Source organism: Pteronotus mesoamericanus, unplaced genomic scaffold, assembly GCF_021234165.1.
Source record: "Pteronotus mesoamericanus isolate MK-2021 breed Mesoamerican mustached bat unplaced genomic scaffold, CSHL_Meso_final contig_74, whole genome shotgun sequence".
Taxonomy (NCBI): Eukaryota; Metazoa; Chordata; class Mammalia; order Chiroptera; family Mormoopidae; genus Pteronotus; species Pteronotus mesoamericanus.
In genome coordinates, this window is record NW_026555247.1 from 36,392,338 (window position 1) to 36,412,260 (window position 19,923).

The 19,923-nt window shown below is 47.0% G+C and overlaps 1 protein-coding gene across 2 annotated transcripts in view; it reads right to left on the reverse strand.

Annotated features, from left to right (window-relative positions):
- The window catches only part of BCL2 (BCL2 apoptosis regulator), a 164,856-nt gene that overhangs the window by 59,498 nt on the left and 85,435 nt on the right, over nt 1-19,923 (reverse strand). The window contains exon 3 of one of the 2 annotated variants that reach the window (XM_054583767.1): nt 8,937-9,019. The exons of the other annotated variant lie outside the window; for it this stretch is intronic. Coding sequence (XP_054439742.1) covers nt 9,011-9,019 — 9 coding nt within the window. The 3' untranslated portion in view covers nt 8,937-9,010. Of the gene's footprint in view, nt 1-8,936; nt 9,020-19,923 lie in introns of those variants that run through there. 2 annotated transcript variants of the gene reach the window in all.

The following is a 19,923-nucleotide window of genomic DNA, read 5'->3' on the forward strand; positions in this document are numbered from 1 at the left end:
CGCGTGGCCCCGGCGCCCTGTGCCAGGGGGACAGTTCTCCCCGCCCTCTGCTCTAGAGATGTTCTCCAAGCCTTAGAAACCATGGGGCTACCCCAGCAAATGAAGCCACTTTGAGAGTCTTTATATAGTCAACATACATCCCCTTGCTCCATCTATGACAGGCCTATTTTCGACTGAATTCTACTTCTTGGCCAGAAAAATTTTCGTGAAGTTCCAGCGTTCTCAGGAAGAGGTCATCTGTATTCAACAGTGTCACTAAGCTACTCAAATGGGAAAGTGTGTTTTGTGTGTGTGAAACACATCAAACTCTAAGTACTGGAGGCGGGTTTCTGTGGAATCACCCACTGCAGGTCTCTGTGCAGAGAAGATGCTCAGTGAAGAAGTGAAACTGCCCTTGAAGTCAGCGTAAGCCCTGGAGTCCCCGATGCATTAAGTGGGGATTCTGCAGTTGGTGGCAGAGAGTGAGGTTTCAGGACAGCCTGGTTTCTGATACTTTATGGAACATGGCTTCGTCCTTGGGGGCGTAACCTTATTAATTTGGGGAGAAAATGTAGATTGAGTTTCAACAACCTGACTTTTGAAAAACTCTTAGAACAACTTTTAAAATATAAATCAGGGGCTACCTTTGTATTAGCAAATCACAGAGAACTTGCTGTGGCATAAAATCACTTAATCCAGCTTCACCCTTGTGTGTGCGAAGCTTAGAGTGCCCCTCACTCTAGGTGAGGTCCCCTCATGAGTGAGTGATGAATTACCCACTGGCCCATCAGAAGGTGCTAAATGTTGAGACGTGAAATGTAAAATTTTAAAACATGATCTGGTTTTTCATTTCTTTTGCATTATTTTTTTAAAAACCCTAAAAATATAGCTTGCGGCATTGAAGTCACCCACAATTTGGGTACCCTCCTGCCTGCACCTGACAGCTGCCCTGTGCCCAGTGCCCTCAGTGCTGGGGGTATTGTGGACAATAAGACAGGCACGCTCCTTGCTTTCACGGAGCTGAGCCCTGGGGCTCTGCAAAGCCCCGAGGTATGAGATGAAAATATCCAGAGGACGAAAGTAGGGTGATAGGAGACGGGGAGGACTGGGTGGCCGGGGCAGCTTCTCAGAGAGTGCCACTTTGAATGGCAAAAGGGAGTGGCCCTGGGACCATCAGGAGTGCCATCCAGGCAGAGGTCACAGGGAGCACAAGGCGCCAAGAGGGGATGAGCGTGCTCCAGGAGAGCACCAGGGATTCAGCCCGCGTGGCGTGTGAGCAATGGGCATGTGGTCACAGATGAGGCTTGACGCTGTGAGAAGGTCAGGCTGAGAAAAACTTTGTAAATCAGACTGAGAAGTTTGGGTGTTATCCTGAGAGCGACAGGAAGTATTCAGGGTGATGAGACGAACTGAACACAACCCCTTTACGGAGACCCCAGACTAGAGAGATGACCCAAACGGGTGGGGAGAAGGGACGGCAGAAGTGTAGCGATCTCCTGTCACCCCTCCCTCCGTCGGTGGGGCTCTGGGAGGCGCGGATGGCCGCTGGGTTCCTGGAATGACATCAGGATGCGACACCATAGCATCAGCACACGCCATTACATCAGCATTCATTTGGTGGAGACCCAAGTCAGCAACAGACCTTCCCCCTGACGCTGCCCCAGCTCCCAGACTTAATCCCGCCTCTCACTCCTCCCCAGAAATACTGCCCCCATCTACCCTCCACACTTAGATATGCCAAAGGCTCTGGGCCGCCATGCACAGGCAGATTCCATCCTTCTCCTGTTAACGACTTTTGGGGACAAAAATACAGCAAACTGTCTCTGAGATTCTTAATGCACTTCCTCAAAGAAAGGGGGCTAATCAATTCTGCAGCCATGCATGGGCATGTTTTGTGACATGAAGAGGGAAATCTCCCGAATATCAGCACCCGTGACAAATGTCACACTCAACCATTAAAGACCTATTTTTAGCAAAGTCAACCGCTAAGGGCTGAGCCAAATGAAAGGTCATGTGTTATCTGAGATGCGCGTGCTACTGTAGTCATCAAACAGCTAATCTGGCGGGGGGGTCCGTCCCATGGAAGATGTTAGCCATGAAAGCACAGCGTCCTTCAGTGATTCCCACTATTCAGAAACTTACAGAAATTGGCATAAATGGTACTGGGAGCATGGACTTAATAGCCAAGTTTCAAATAACATTTCAAATGAGTCCAATGAAACGACATTTCTTGGTAATTATTATTAACACGGGCAAAAATGTGCCCTAAGGTTTTTTAGCTTATTTTTCCATGGTAGTGTGGTAGCCGTATCTCAAATACACGTTTCAAAAGGAAGGGTAGCACATAGTACAGCACCGAAAACACGGACAGACTTCTTTCCTTCCCAGCATGACTTTCATTTGAGCAATTTACATTCATTCCTAAACCTTGCTTCCTCATCTATAACAAGCGAAGATCATCCTATTCATCTTTCAAGGGTTGTTGTGATAATTAAATGAGATAATAATGCTCAACACAGCACATGGCAAAGCTGCAGACACCCATCGATGTCCGTTCACTTTTCCTTCGACTCTCTGCTTCTTTGGTACTCCACCTTTTTTTTTTTTTTTTTTTTTAGCAAGCCAAGCATTTTCATTTTGGGGGTACATTTATGAACACCATCCAATGGCATATAAGCAAAAGGGCTGAAATTTTTATCTGTATCACAGCTGTATCTTCAGTGGCCAGAAAAGCACCCGATTATAGTAGGTGCTCAATAAATAGTGGCTGAACGAATGGATGGGGGTTACAGTGACATGAGGTAGAATCGGAAGGCAAACTATCTTGATAGCAGAATCGTCTGACGTGTTTTTGATGGACGAGACATATCCTGAAAGCGCATTCAGATAATCAACTTGTAAATGCTGTCATCTTACAAAATGAATGATCAAAATCATCCACTAAAGAGCACAGTGGTTGAACTACGTATTGTGCCACTTCAACCTCAAATAGAGCACTAATGAGGACATTCTGGTCCCAAGGGTGCTAGGATCAGCAGCTCAACAGTGCGCAGGAAAGCGGGGACCACCGTATAAAAGGCTCGCCTTGAACTCCCTGCAGGCGAGCAGGGGGGCAGTCTGAGGAGGCCGTGGTGCGTGCTAGGCCGCCTCTCCAGCCGTGGCCGCTTCGGGGCGGGGGCCGCTGCAGCAGCCGAGCAGCTGGGAGGTACCCACCGCGATAGCAGGACAGCAGAAAACATCACGCCAGGGCAAAGAAGCCCACCTCAGTCCGAGAGCCGAGGATCAGGAGATGGCCCTGCCCCCGAAGCGGTGTGGCTTTGGGGCAGTCATTCGCCGTCTGCTCAAGTAGCCCTTGGTTTCCTCATGTTTATATGACCAAAAAGAGCCTACTGCATCTCTAAAAGTTCCCAAGTCCCACACCTGGACCATGGTGGCCCCAGCCGGTACCCATCCCCCTGGCCTTGCCATTGTAAAACTTACAGGTACAGAAACCACCGATGAGAATAGGAGAAAGTACGGGAGAAAAAGCCACTCCTGCACCCAGGCTTCGAGAACGACTGCTCACGACTGCTCACATCTGGCATGCCTCAATGGTAACCATTTGCAAGCTTCAAAAACATTGGACCTTGAAAGTGAAGTAAGACGCTTTATCTTCAAAAGGAAAATTAAAGGCCTGGAGCGGACCACTTGGGACCTTTTTATTACACCTGGATAATGGCAGGTATTATTACTCTCTCCAGCAGTATGCTTTTATGAATAGGCTAACACAGACCCGTAGGCTGTAAAACCATGCTGGAGGATATAACATGTTGATTCAGAAACAAAATAAAATACTGTTTGTATGGTAGGTTTTTAATGAAAAGTCTCAAAACACACCTATTTAACAAACCTCCATTTTTATAGAGCCGGCCTAAAAAAAGCCCACTTTTTTAAAAAAATTAACTATGGGTGGTCTCACACCTAGAAGTGGTACAAGAATCCTTTGTCAGACCACGTGTCTTAATTTTTGGTATGGAAAATGTGGTCGCCGTAATTATAAGCCAGAGAAAGTAAAGAGTTTTAAAAATTCTGTGCAGGAGGGGAGTAATAATTCGTTAGCATTCAATAAAACTGTAATTTAACCAGCTTTTAGGTATGTAATAATCAGCATTAAAATTATAGCGCTTGACACTTTTCCATTTTACCTTATGGCTATTTTTTGAAGCGGATTAGTTTCTCAACAAGACATAAGCTCCTTGAGACCAAATGTGGTGTTTCCCATACCCCCCACCCCCAGCACGGTACATGGTTTGTTTTTTGTGTTCAATGAACCACAAAGAATGTTTCAGGAAAAACCTCAGGAAAATCAGGCGAGAAATAATTCAGGGTAAGAGGAAATCAATGCGTAACTTGTTTCAAAACTATTCTCTGAGGCTTAAAGATATTTCAAATATATACTTTCAAAGGTTCAGTTACGGAGAAAAGCTCATTGGTGCAGATTTTGAAATGGGACTGAGCCAGAAGAGAGTCAATACTAATTAAGTATTGATAAAAGAGGCGGGGGAATGTTTTGTTGTGTAACTTTGCCATTTGGTCATGAAAACCTTCTTCCTGGCTGGAAAGCACGGGGAGGGGTCTGACGATGCCCACCGGAGGGGGCTACAACGCGACGGGCTCTCTCTGCGTGGGCTTTTGGCGCCTTGGAATGGAAAGATCAAAGGCAAATGTGGAAAATTAATGAGAGCTGACCACTGCATGCAGTTAATATGCTTAGTTAACTCGGGCAGCAAGAAAGAACTGCAGGGGTCCTACCACACAGGGTGAAATACAAACACGCTTGCAGAAGGCGGGGCAGAGACGAGCCTGAAGTCTCCTGCGCCTGGAAGCACCATTACAGCTCTGGGTTCTCCTCGGCCAGGATTTCTCAGGTTTCTTAAATTGCACATTGCAACCTACTTTTCCGCTCAACTGTCCATATTATATATATAATTGTTAAGGTAAATCCTAATATTTTAGCATCCAAACTCCAACTCACAGACTGCACCTCACAACCAGAAGTGGCAAAGAAAAACAACAACACAACACCCCCCCCCCAATTCTTTATGTTCTGATTTCTTGGAACAGAAGATAAGACGATTACAAAGACAGGTGAGAAAAAGTACCATTTTCCTGAAATAGGTGCAACAATGATGGCTTTAGTGACCTGTAACCGCCAAGTTTCTGTGGGTTGGAATAGACTTTACTGTGTCTTGGGTTTTAACCTGGTTTCTTCGATGGACAGTGCAGGGACCAAGAGCACAGTCACCGGAGTCCAACCCGGGTGCAGGCTGCGCTCCGTCCCTTCGGAGCCGCGCCGTCGATGGCAGATCACCTGCTCTCTCTGCGCTTGGGTTTCCTCTCCTGAAAATGAGCAAATGTTCGTACCTGCCAGCAGCTCTCAGGATGCAGACAGTGAGTGCAAGGCGAGCCCTTAGCAGGTGTCTGTCATGTGGTGAGAAGCCACTACCTGGTGGCTATTTCTGTCACCATCTTTGGCTGCAATCTGCCCTGCCTGAGGGGGCAGGATGCAGTGGCATGTCGAACAGGGCCTGTGCTTTCCGTGAAGTTCCTGGGGGCGGGGCTGCCTGGGAGGAATAGGTCTGGGAGGTGAGAGGCAGCCATGGGGGGCGGGGGCGGGGAGGAGGGAGGGAGCAGGGGGGAGACTTACACAAGATAATGTCGTATTCAACCTCTCATCCTCATCCTTCCTCAGTCATCACCTAAGAGTTTAAATTCACATAAAAACCATAATCAGCAGATGTGAGGAGGCGAAATGTGTGGTCCGGGAGCGAGCCAGCACTCCTCTGCGGGCAACTGCGGTACAGGGGCCCAAACAGGCCAGAGACACAAGTTAAACTGGCCCGCCTCCCTCTGTCTGCTGTGGGGTTTTCTCCATGGAAAACTGCTATGGTTTTTAATACTGGGTCATACGTGGATTTTTTTGAGCTCTTCAGGTTATTTGGCCTTTCATTAGTAAGAAGACAGTTACGCGTGCTTTCACAACCAAGCAAAGTAACTTCAGGTTTAGGAGAGGAGAGCTGACGGAAGAAGGGTCAACCTGACGACGTCAGGTACCTGCACAGGGGCCACCCTGCGCACAGACACACCCAGAGACACGCCCACACAAGCACACACAGACACCCACACAACCACAGACACAAACACGCACAGCCTGTGTAGATGCACACCCAGGCACACGCGTCCTATCTGGGCTCGTCCCCTATAGTGTGGGTGGCAAAGCCCTATCTCTCTTCCCCTTTTTTATCAAGAAAATCCGGACATTTCTAACCACACACAGAGTAAATATGATCGTAAGAACCAAAACAATAACAACAACATCAAAAAAAAGAAAAGAAAAGCATCTTTTTAAACAAGCAGGTCTCCAATCAAATTTCCAAGGACCAATTCAAAACCTTGGCTGCTGAAGAAGCACACGCCTCACCGTCTCGGCCATGCTCCTGTTTTGTTTGTTTGGGTGTGTTTTCGCCTGGGCTCTGCAGGGCCTCACAGCTGTGACATGATGATTTAATTCGGCACAAACCTCGCCTCCCTCTCAGTTCTTAGAATGTAGGTGGATACCACTACCGGTATTCTTAGAGCTACACAGCCTCCCACACCCGACAAAGCAAAGAGAACTCACATTTCATTGGAATCTCTACTTTTAGTTATTTGCAGGTTTTTCTTTACAACACAGGAAACCAAATAGGAGGCACTGTTGTAGATACTTTTACGGGGGGCTTCTAAAACGTTCTCCACGGTGGCAAAACAAAAACAAAAACTGATCCATATCCAAGAAGGGGTATCTTGGCTTCCCCCTCACACCTTGTAGAGGACAGTGAGAGTCTAGGCTCAGGCAGCAGCACAGAAGGTGGGGGTGGGGGTGGGACTGAGAGAAAGGTATTGACCTCGTCCTCAGCCAGTCTGCTCTGACAGCTCTGCTGATACCCGCGTCACCAAAGGGAAGCTTCTCAAACTCAGGCTGACTTCCCTAACCACCACGCTGAGTGTAGAACAAATAAGAAAAGTCCAATGTTTTCATCCAAGGCTGATATTTTAAGACTTTCCATAAGATGGTCTCATCATCTTAAAGCCCAGATTCCTGAAAGTCTTTCAAAAGACACTAACCAATTCATCTTTATTAGTCCCGCCTTTCTCCTCCACCCCAACACATGTAGCTGGGGTGATCACCGACGACTCATGGGAAACTACGTGGATGATTCTTTGTGACTTTACTGAATAGTGGTTTTTAAATAAGCTTCCTTCCTTCATTCAGTCATTCATAATTCATTCATTTACTTCGTACTGATTGGCAGCGCAATTCTATGACAGTGAACTTGACCAGCGCCGAGAAGACCCGATTTCTGTCGCCCACCAGGAAAGCAACGTGGGGCCATTTACCTAATCTTCCAGTGCTTCAGTTTACTGATCTCTAAAATGGTAAGGTCTGGAAAAGATGGTGTCTCAGTTTCGGCCTTAGCATTTTGGGGCTACAGATTTCGGTGGATTTTACTCTATGCAAGACACCCTGCTGGGTGCCATGATGGAGCCAAACATGCCAGGACACGGTCCCAGCCTCATCCTGTTTACGGTCTCGTTGCTTGGCTGTGTTTCCTAACTTCCATCGTGGGTTATGTTGACGAGGCATCAAATTTCTGTCTTTCTTTATACATACGCCTCTCTTTGATGTTGAGAGATTTTTGGTCAAACGGGCCCACTCCTGTTTGCGCAGGCTTGGCCCGGCACCCTCACCCACACGCTCCTGCGCTTCCCATTTCTCCCACAGCACGGATGTCACCGCGCCAAGGCCATCAGGAATGCCCTCTGCAAGGCCGACATGGGCCTGCACTGCCATGTTGGGGATTCTAGAAGGTGGGGTGATTCTGACCCATACAGTTTTGCTCCCCGAAGTGGATCCTCTCTCCTCCCTCAAGAACAAGCGTCCTGGCCTGCAGCCCACAGCCCGGGGACAAGAAACCTGTTTTAAAGTCTGTGCGTGTCGGCCCTGTTACCGTCCGGGTGCAGGCAAACAAGCTGCCCTTGGGCAGAACAGCTTTGCTAATCAATCACGCTTCAGGGAGGCGGGCGGTGTGCGCACGGGCCCACCGTGCCGTGACCAAGCCCGTAGGAAAACGTCTGAGTGTGAACGAGAAAAAGAAAACAGCCTGCTTTCCACGTCCGCTGCAGGAGGGCCAAGCCGAGGTTAATTTAAAATAACTCCTCTTTCCTGGAGACCGAAAGCCAGTGCACGGGTACAAAGGGGAACCCTCCTTCACGGGCCACTCTCAGTAAGGTCAGAAGACAGGGCTCTCAACGCCGCCGCTGACATCAGACGCAAAATAAGAGAAAACTTCAGGGACGTTCCAGAAGTATTCAGAAGTTACACAGGAGCTATTCCTAATTCTTCAGAAAGGGCCTCCTGAGAAGATATCACATGTGACTGTGGTGTCTTCATGTGGCAATTAACAAGCAGAGCAAATGAATGTCATCTGAAGTTAAGATATAAGACACAAGTCCCTACTAATAAAATGAAGTTAAGGGAAGAGGTTAAGTTTATTGTCACAGGCTGGGTGCACATCCTGGCTATAATCTGCTAGCTAGGGAAACTCATGACACTTCTCTAAGTGTTCACACACACACACACACACACACACTCACTCTCCCTCTCTCTCCCTCTATACAAACACACACACACACACACACACACACACACACACATATATATATTTTACATATGTAAATATACTGGTAAATATTTTATATATATATATAAAATGGGGACAATCAGAACATCAATGTATAGAATTGTGACAAGTGACATACTATAAGTAAACTGTTTCTATACTATAGACACAAGAGAAGTGCAAAGGATTATTATAATAGACATTTATTCAAAGGTATGTTACTTTATTCAAAATTATTTGACTTTGGTACTTCATTTTTTTGGTTATTTGAGGGATGAATTTCTAATGAATTCAGTTTCGATGTTTTTGTTATCTAAACTCGTCACACATTTTCAAAGCTCCTGCACATACGCTTAAAATAACCAGAGAAATAGCGCCACAGAATTAGACTAGAGAGATCACTTTAAAACACCCACCCTTTGCCCCAGAGACACACTTCTGGTAAATTATCCTGCTCACATGTGAACTGACTATTGCACAAGGTTATCTATTGGAGCATTATTTGTAATACCAAAAGCCTGGAAATAACCAGGTGTCCATCAACAGGGGTGGTTAGTCAAACATGCATAGAAGACAGTTATGTAACGACCTCCAGTGAATGGCTTCCCCTTGTTCGCCCCCTCGGGTGGGTCCTTTCTACACTGGCGCTGGGCTTGGCCCTGTGGCCCAATTTAGTTATGAAACATTAGCCCATGTGAGGCAAGCAGAGGCTCAACAGCCTTTCGGGATGGGGGCACAATCCCTCTCTCTGCTTTTGGAATCTAGTCACCATGTGAAGAAACTCGGGCTAGTCTCCTGGAGACGCACATTCCAGCTGGCAGCCAGAATCTACCACCGACAAGTGCGCAAAGCCATTGTGGGCCAACTGGCCCAGTCAAGCTGCCAGATAGCCTCACCCGCAAGTGAATCCATGGAAAACCACTCAGATGACCCAGTCCAAAGAGCGCGCCCATAGGATTGTGAGTACATAAAACCATTGTTGTTTTGTGTGTCTAAGTTATAGAGTAGTTTGTTATGCAGCAATAGATCACCAATACACCATGATATCCGCAAACAACGAAATACTATGAAGGTAGTATCCTACCATGAAGAAAGAAAGAGGATGCACTCTGTATACTGACGCGCTAAGGTCTCCAAGATAAACTGTTAAATTAATAGGCGAGTGAAGAGCAAGGCAAGTAGTATACTGCCTTTTGTGTAAAAATAAACAAACAAAAAAATAAAACCAACCCATATATATATATATAGTGTGTGTGTGTGTGTGTGTGTGTGTGTGTGTTTAGACAATGGATACATACTCAAGAAATTAATATACACAGTTACCTGTTTTAGTGGATTAGGGAGGGGGTGGTGAATGGGTAGATGGAAACATAGGTGGGAGTGAGAGTTATCGATACTTATCTTTCAAAATTGTTTCAGCATATGAACAGTGTGAATATGTTACCTATTCAGAAATAATTTTTTAAAAAGTAAAAACCAGGTGAATACAAAATAGAAATGACAAAGCTTGAAAAAGTTGAATTTCATACTGATTATTATCATCCTACCATGATGCCATCCTTCCTGCTGGTCTTCCTTTGAACCTGAATAACCCTTCCTTTGCAACACACATGGCTATTTGCACACACCTTTTATCTTCCCTGTTGGATTGTAAGTGCCTTGCAAGCAGGGACCACTTCTCATGCATTTTTGTTTCTTCTACAACTGACAAGCATTGCGCAGGGCACAGAGTAAGTGCTCAATAAATAAATGGTTGTTGAGTCAAAGAAATAAATAACATTCTGACATCCCTAAACGTCTCCACTGTTAACGCTGGTGAGTTCTATAAAATCTTCAACAGCCTAACTCCTTCCACACACACTCCACATACCCTCTTTGTGGAAAATGGTAAGCGTTTAGTATGATTTGGGTCTTGCGTCTCTCACATACATACTGAGCTCTACCGGGCAGAGCATATACAAAAGCTAAATTTGAATGCCACGAAAGGGGAAAAAAAAAAAGCAAAGCAAATTCCCCCATTTAGAAAGACAACACCAACACCCATTTGATTAGAGGAAGTCTAGAAAAAGACAGATCTTTTATTATGTCTCATAAGTAAGAAATTTCACTTCTGTGGTTGAGTAAGCAGTGGCCTGCAGCAAGCTAACTCTGCAGAGCAACCTGAGTGATTCAGATACGTGGGCTCTCTGTCCCACCCTTTGGCCTCCGGAGAAGTCGGCTCTCAGGCCACTGTGGAGTTTGTCTCTTGTGCCTGCAGCATTTCTACGAAAGAGGAGACCACAGCTTTCTCTGTAACCCCTTTTGGGTTTGACAATTCTCACTGGAAATCTTCACTTTCTTTGAACCTGTACCTTTCTCACAGGGCCCTGCCCTCTTCCTCTTCTATTATAGTTCACTGTCTCCATGTCCGATCCAGAGGAGGAGGTCTGGGTCATGTCCACGGCTGTGTCCGCCGCCCTCCCCCCAGGACGTGCTCGGCCAGGGTGCAAAGCCATCCCAACCCTCGTGCATCCAGGACTCAGCCACCGGGCAGCATCCCGCAGTCCAGGCCCTAGGGCCAGGCTCCAGGAACACAACGCGTGGTGAGGACCATGGGCGACAAGGAGGTAGACGGCAACGTACTAAGTATTAAAGGACATGGGTGAGAGAGAGTGGAAACTGAGGGTGTGGACACAACTGTCCCAGAAGAGGCAGTAGATTCAAACAATCTACCCCGTAAGCTCCCACTGTCTCTGCGTCCCCCGTAGCAAAAAATCCCAGTTCTTTAACTTCCTCCTGCATTGCATTTCCTGGTGTTTTTGATCGGCTTCACGGTTCTCTGCAATGCTGCATTTCTACCCCGTCCCCTCCCACCAATCGGTATGACAGGGAGGACTCTGTCACTGCAAGGGTCACTATGTGGAGGTTCTGCAAGGGAAAGACGGGAGGAAAGCTGAGGTTGACAATACAAAATCTAGGCATGCTTTTGCCCCAACAGATCAACAAGCACTGGTTATGTGCCAACTATGTGCCAGGGGCTGGGTTCAACGCTGTCTAACCCAGAGATAAGAAAGAGTAAGACATCCTCTCCGCCATGTAACAGAGGGGACATCCATGAGATGGGATTTAAAGAAGAGAATGTTGCTTGGGTATCGGAGTCCAGGGGAAGGGCTGAGGCAGGCGTGTGGCTGCCGGGACCAGGTAGAATGGAGACAGGGAGAGTGGCGGAGACGGAGGGAATCAATGAGCAGGTCAGAGACGCCTGAACACTGATTCCTGGACCCCGAGGGGACAGGTGGGGGACGACCCAGGGGCAAAGGAAAATGGCACAGTGACTCCTGCCAGAGGCAGGGAGCATTCCCGGGGAGCTGGTTGGCTCACTCACAGGACTTGCAGAATTCTGGAGAAAACAAGAGGAAATTGAGTATTAAATGGATAAGAAAATGGGACTGGGGAATATAGTTTTATAATTATATATGAAAATTATAGTTTTATCATTTATATGTATAATTATATAATTATACTTTAAAATATACACACACACACACACACCCCCTCAGTGGAGAAGTGAGGGCATAGGGGAGAAGAGGACAAAGGAATGGCATGGGGACCTCCTCTGTGGGGGCCTTCTGAGCTCTGAGTACTCAGTGTCACCCTGGAGGAGGGAAAGCCACAGAGAGGCAGCGGGGTCAGCATAGCGGGCCAGGGTCCCCTAAAGGGCAGGGCATGTCCCATTCGTCTTTGCATATATCCATGCAACTGAGCGCTCTGGCCCCCAGTAGGTGCTGCATAAATGCTTCTCCCCAAGTGTTTGCAAGGGAAACGCGGCTCTCAGAGAAGTGGGGAGAAAACCAGCAACGGGGCCGTGTCACAGGCCTCAAAGGCGAATGCAGGTGGTCAAGGGCTAATGCTGTGCAGAGAGGGACAAGGTTTCCCGAAAGCCAAGGGCTACACTAAGAGTCCCAGCCTGCGAGGTGACAGAGCACCGGGGTGGGCGGACCAGCCACAGAGGCTCTGCCGCATGGCAGAGTCCAACCCCAGGGGCGACGCTGCCCTGTTTGGTATGAAAAAAACCATATTTTCAATTTAATTTGAGTGCTGTTTTAATTTTGACTGTGAGATCTGGAGACTTTGACTAAAAGTCTGAAAGGATTCTCGGAATAGTCAAGCTTGCACAAACTTCGCTGACACGAGCTATTCTAAACTTGACCTTGGAAAAAGGAGACCCTGACGTGGGAATTACCCTTAAAAAAAGACTATTGGAAGACACAGGAAATTTATTTTGCACTGAGGGAAGGTACTTGATTAGACGGGTTCTTGACAAGAAGAACTGAAGATCTAAGTCAACATCCCCATCTGCTCCTGGTCCCGCCACTGGGCCATTATGCTGCCTGTTCTGCTGATAGGTGTCAGCCGACGAATCCTGTTTTATTTGCCCAAGTCGAGAGGCCACCTGTCGCGGAATAGACTCATGCATTAAACAAAGTGAGCGTTTCTTATTTCTCTGCTTCCTGTATGATTTTTTCAACACAAAGCACTCACTTTTACCTTAAGCAGATTTTAGAAATGCTGACTCTGAAGAACGGGTATAAACAAGGCAATCTTTTGTTTACGAAGATTGTTAACGACCCACTCTTAGCAGGACCCCTCTTTTCCCCCAAGACTGGTGAATTAATCCATCCACACTTTTCTGCTCGTTTCCCTGGCTGTTAGGGGCCAAAGTGGAGAAAAATGGTTTTACAAGGGGACATGGTATATTTGTGCTAAAAACAGGCACCATACAATCCCAGAGAAGGGAGCCGAAAAGGAATACCAGGCACAGGGAAGAGCATGAGCGTAGGCAAAATCGAGAAAGAAGGAAGGCATGCCGTTTTGGGGAACGGTGTATTGGGGTGAGGAGTGTGCAGGGCAGAGCGCTGGACTAAAGATTTGTAGCCAAGATGTCAAACCGAAGTCACAGAGGGAGGACAGCAAGCGGCAGGAAGCCCCTGCCACAGAGCGCGGCCAGCCCCTCCCCTGGCACAAAGTGCCATAGGAATGGACTCCAGTGGACCTGAAGCTCCAAGGATCACCTGCCCTCCATAAGCCCCTGCCCCGGCTGGTGGCCCAGAGTGACATTCGGGGCCTCGGAATTAGTGTCAGTTCAGAGCCAGTGTCCAATGCAAGGTCTATTTCCTTCCCCCCAGTGCACAGTCGCCCTGAAAAAGGCGGGGAGAAAAATTATCAGTAAAAATATTTGGCCGTGTAACCGGGTCTTCTCTCGAGGGCCCCAGGCTCCCCGTCATTCAAGGTGCTCTTGGTCTGTACACTGGCTCAGGTCTGGGACCTGAGGGGCCGTGACTCCCTGTTGTTATGATTCAAGTTAGACTCATGTTCACTGGGCCTAGGACTCTTCTGCTTACACAGATCAAGTAAGAACTTCGTACACTGCCCATCTCTTTCATTTGAAGGAACACCAGGAGGACTGAGTTTGAAACGAAAGAAATGAGGTATTTGTGTTTGGATAGAGAAACACATGAAAAGATGGAACGAAACATGGCTGAGATGTGGGGACCAGGATGAGGTGCCCCCATTACCAGACTCTAGGAAGGCTTGGTTTGGGGAAGGAAGCGGCAGAGCCTAGTTCAACGTGGTGGTGGATTAGCCACGTGGATGTCAGCAGCAGAGAGCTGGGAACGCAGGAAGAAAACGGGAGAGCTCTCCAGTCTGCAGATGGGGGTTTTGGAATAACACGCATATAACTAAAAAGGTTCAGAGTGGGTCGATGTGATCCAAGAGAGAGAGGAGAGAGAGAGAGAGAGAATAGAGAGACGAGCCTAAGGCTCGTATCGGGACAAATGTCTGGACTGACCCTAGCGGGAGGAGAAAGAAAAGCCGGTGTCTTGGACAGAGAAGAGCTGGTTGGCAAGATCAGAGGGAGAATCAGCCTTGTGTAATAGAAGCAAGAAGGGCTAGCGTCGAGAGAGAGAGACGTTTCCCTGGGTTCCAACTGCTACAGGAAAGTAAAACAGCATGGCTCTGGAGGTCCTCGGAAATTGGTGTGTAATCCCCTTATAAAACAGCTGTTTTATTAGACAGTGGAAACAGAAGGCCCGCTGGCAGGGCTGGGGAGGGGGAGTGGAGAGCGAAGAAGCAGAGTTAGAGAGAGACCATCTAGCTTTTAAGAAGCTTAAAAACATGGGGAGGAGTCGTGAAAGCAGTCCAAAGGAGCAACAGAATTAAAAGCAATTTTTTCCTAGGATTGAGAGCCCTGTGGATACTTGTGGGCAGTGCAGGGGAGGTGGTGAAGGTTCTAGAAGGCAAGGGAAGGCTGCGGACGCCTGGAAGGGCCCAGGTTATTCCAACAAGAAGACAAGAAGGACAGTAGACAGAATGTGAAGGTAGAGGAGGTGACTCATGCGGGCGTCAGCAGGGGAAGGCTTCAGGCCCAAGTGAGAATAATCTTTCATTCCTCACCAAGTAGTCAATGTAAGATTAGCACTGCGTCTTTATTATCTTATCACTGGCTTAAAATTTCATTCCCATGTCATACATCCCAAATGTGCTTGCTTAAAACTTCCTTAATTTATAACATCCTCATCAGCACTGAGTTTCTAGCCATAATTCCATGAGCAAATATATTAATTTAAACGAACATTGCTCTTTTGTGAATGAAATACAAAGAAACTGAACTTCTAATGAAAGACACAGGATTAAAAGATAATATTTTACTTGGGTTTCAGTTCAGTCATATGTCTCCGAATGAGCTTATCTTGCCCATAAGGCTTCTGTTTTCCCTTCTGCTCAGTTTTCCCCTGCCATTCATACAGCGGGGTAGGGTTGGGTTTTTTTTAAATTTTTTTTTTCTTGCCATTGACTTCTGTAGGATTCCACTAAATAAACCCAGTGGTTTTGTGCAACTCTTTGAAGATTTGGCCCCTCCTGTCCTTGCTGGGAACCCACAGGCTCTGTCCTCACGGGTGGCCTGAGTTTCTGACCCGGTTCCAAATCTGCAGCCCTCTCTCTCCCTCACTCGCCTCGCCCCAAATGTCAAGTTTTCTGCTCAAACGCTGCTCTGTTCTCACTGCGTCCCCCCGTCGTTCCATGGCCTGTATTTCTCCATGCCTTTCTGAAGCCTTCAGGGAGCTGCCCCTCGAGAGCGACTGGTCTTGTTTGCTTTTGACTCAAACCTTCATCCTGACTCATGCCCACAGGAATCTCTGTGTGGCATCCTCTATTTCCAGTTTTAAGCCGTCTATATTTTTTAAGTGGTCACTGTTAACCCTTAACTAAAATTCCCTTTGACAGAGCCCTGTACTTCTAAGCAACCCCTCTTTTTTACGTTTTATTTTAGGGAGTCCGGCCTTGCTCAGTCCTTCAGACACGCGCAGTAAAGCAGGCACTTCACAACAATAGGTGTTGCTGATTGGTGGTCTGGTTCTCTTGTGTGTAAAACAGTGTGGTGCTTGGCCTTATTCTGCCTTGGGGGTGCTCTCTGCTGCTAATGGCCCACGTGGCAGAGCCCACTAGGCAAAGGCCCTTCTCACAGAAGCACCCGGGGAAGCTCTTGAATCATGAAAATCAGGGGCCACCCCACCTATGACTATCACATCCTTGCACAAGTTTTATCAGACAGCAACCAGGCTTTTACCAGACTTGCAATCTGTTCGCTCCGGGGCGAGGGGGGCAGATTTTAATGGATACGTTTGTAGGAAATGGCATTCTTAGTTTTGCTCTCAGTTGCTAGGACAACTCCTGAGGGGCCCTAAAAATCATGCACTTAGGAGTTTTGAAGATTCTGAGTTTCTCCAAAAGAAAGGAAGTAAGGAGGGAAGGTAGGAAGCAGGGTGTCCCATTTTAGAGATTAGAAAACCCAGGCTAGAGGGTGACTCTCATCGTACTAAGTGGCCATAAGCCACACCTGGGACTCAGGTATGTATCTGGATTCCAAGCTTTGTCAAATAGAGGTCTCTGCCTTGATGTGAAAAGAAAGCGCGGAAAGGAAATGCAGAAAGGGGCTGTGAGAGAGAAGGAAGATACAGAAACTTCAAATTTGTTAAGATCCACGTTCCCTAATTTATACGTTGCTCTTTTTTTTAAATCATCACCTGAAGATATGTTTCCTGATTGTTTTGGAGCGGGGGGGTGGGTGACAGAAAGAGAAAGATCGATGTGAGAGAGAAACGTCAATCAGTTGCTTCCTTATGTGCCCTGACCGGGGGTTGAACCCCCAACCTAGGTGTGTGTCTTGACCGGGGATTGAACCTGCAACCTTTTGGTGTACCAGAAGATGCTCCAACCAGCTGAGCCACCCAGCCAGGGCTCTACATTGCTCTTGATTAGGACTAAGTGACCTGAATTCTTACAAGCAGTGAAAGGAAAAAGTAGGTAAACAGATTTATGCTGACTGTATATGTTACTTTCCCTCCCCAAACTATAAAGGTTGGTTTCAGATTCTCAAATAAAAATGTATGTAAAAACAGTAGAACAGGCACATCTCTCACTCTTGCAGCCAGTCGTAGCGACATGGGTGCTTTCCTTGGCAAATATTCAAATATCACACGCCAGCATCACATGCTTAATACTATTTTAGTCAATATGACTTGTGTTAAAGTCACCTGAATCGGGGGATTGTTTGATCTTATTATCAGCAACAGGTCCTCACACAACACCCCTCACTGCTGATGAACTCACAAGAAAGGCTTTAGTTTAGGAAACTAGCGTTTTCTTAGAAAAGGAAAAAAAAAAAGGCAGTTCTCAGTAAACGATAAACCACAGAGCTACTGCGTTTAGACAAGCTGTACATATTAAACCACACACGAACTATATCAAAATAATGTTTCGGTTCTGTCTAATCCACAAGTGTGAGTGAATTCAGAATTAAGGAGTTAAGGCCAGAATCCTACCCCTGACTTTCCCTGACATTGAGAATACATTGAAAAAGGATGAAAAGTCTATTCCAGATGAGCTCATTTGCTCTCCATGGAAATCTAACCCATAATAATCCAGAGGTTCTCTCCTAGGTGGGACACCCACAGCTGACCGTCCCTCGCAGACCCAGCTGGTCAGAGCATTCTCAGAGACAGACTCTGCTTCCACTCGGGGTATGGGCAGGCCTCAGCTCTCGGGCACTCAGGTTCCAATAGGATGTCAGATTAAAAAAAATTAGAGGTGGGGCCCAAGAGAAGCCCTTCTGTCAGGCGGAGAGCCTATCATCCGAAAAATTAGGGATAAAAGTAGCTAAGACAGGTCAATGACCCGGAGGTTGCACGGATAGCAACACAGGAGGTGGCCTCGCCAGCCCCACAAGACAATCTCAGTAGCTCCAGAGGCGAGTCTCTCTGTGGGAAGCTGAGAAATACGGAGAAATGGAAGGGAGGGGGCAGAGGCACCAAGAAGAGCGCAAGCAAGGAGAACAGAAGGGGTGGCAGGTATTGGCAGCCAGGGCGGGGGCAGAGGGCACCGGCAGGTCTGAGACTTAGACGATGGGATGGTGCTGCCATATCAGAGGAGCACAGGCACGACCAACGTCTCTGCACAGCTCAGAAGATGGGCTGCGAGCTCCCACCTGTCTCTGCCCTTCCAACACCACGTCGACAGTCATTTCAAAAGCAGCTAAATTATAAACCACGTTCACAGGAACACTCAGTCAGTTCTCAACTTGACACCCATCCGTCTGCGTAGTTTCAAGGTTGACTTAAATGTTCAGAGGTTGTGTGTGATGAGTTTTACGGAGTTCTGACAAAAACTGGAGAGAAGCAAATTAAAGCCAAAAGGGAAATTTCAAGCTGCCACACTAAACAAATAGTGTCGGGCTTAAAAAAAATAATCGTCCTAAAAATAAAATAACACTTCAGGCCCAGGGTTCATTTCTGTAAATACTACTTCCCCAGAACCCAACTCTAGTAAGGCATGATCTCCTCTTAATGAATTCTCTGATATGTATCATCCTGAAGGTCCAATAAGGCCCCATGTTTGTCTTCAAGTTTGGGATCTCGAAGGCACCCTCCCCTGCACTTTAGGGGCGGCACTGCCTCTTGGCTGTGGCAATGCCACAGCCACAACGCAGGACACGGACAAAGGTACTTTCCTACACTGCTGGTGCAACTAGAAACTGCTGTCCCCTTCATCAAGTAATCTGGAAATGCCTACCCAAATCTAAAGCTACCGACGTTGATCAAGCCATCTCACGCCCGTGGAAGTCCAGGGATATTCTCTACAGCACTGCTTGTAGCAAAACCACCCAATTAGCCACGCTCCAGTCAACCAAGGAATAGTACGCAAGCATGAAAAAGAAAACGCAGGAATTTCAACCATGACTCACTCAGTGAGAAAAAGCAAGACGCAGGCAGGGACATATGATCTAATTTTTTAAAAACCAATGACAAAAACACAGCGTGTATGTGAATGTCCGTATCTGTGTCTCTCTAACTGTGTGATATCATTATTTGCACGTGGAGTAAAGCCAGGGCGATGTACAAGGTGGATAACACTGGCAGCCCTGGGGAGCGGGATGAGGGTGGAGGGAAGGGAGTAGGAGGAAAGAAATAAGTGAAAATGAAAGAAGATGTTAACCAAAAACCACATGGACGCTATGATGTCACTTATCGGAAGTCCTGTGTGTTTACTTGGGCACGCGTATATAAACATGTGATGGTGGGGTGGGCTGCAACATGTCAATGGTTTTTATCTCAGGGGGTTGAGACATTTTTAAATACAGTTGTCACTTTCCTCATTTCTATTTAAAAAAATATTTACATCCACATGTATTATTTATATAATTTTTAAAACTCATTGAGGGGGAACGATGAAAAGCCCTACAGAAGGCATTCCAGGTCCCAGGGAGGACGCGAGCAGAGGGAGCGGAGTTCTGAAGTCAGGCTGGGCCTGGAGTTGGGGGGCGGGGTCTCAAGGCTGGGCAAACACAGGAGGACAGCTCGCAGGCTGTGGACCAACTCATTAACTACAGGCTGTTTGTTTATTTTTTTTGGTAAATGATGAGTGATTTTTGTTCTTCTTTTTGACTTTCTCTATTTTCCAGATTTTCTGCAAAAACCATAGCTTGCTTTTAAAGTCAGAAAAAAATATTATTTTAAGAATGATGCCATGAAGTCTCCTAAGTGGGAGGGGAAAGCCCTCAAGGTGGCATTTTAGGGTCTAATGCCGTGGCCCCCACAGAGAGAGACTAAAACCCATTTATGAAGCAGTGGTGTCGATGTGCATTAATAATGGCCCCAAATAAGGAAGAAATGGTGGAAATGGAAAGGAACACAGTGGGCCTTGGATG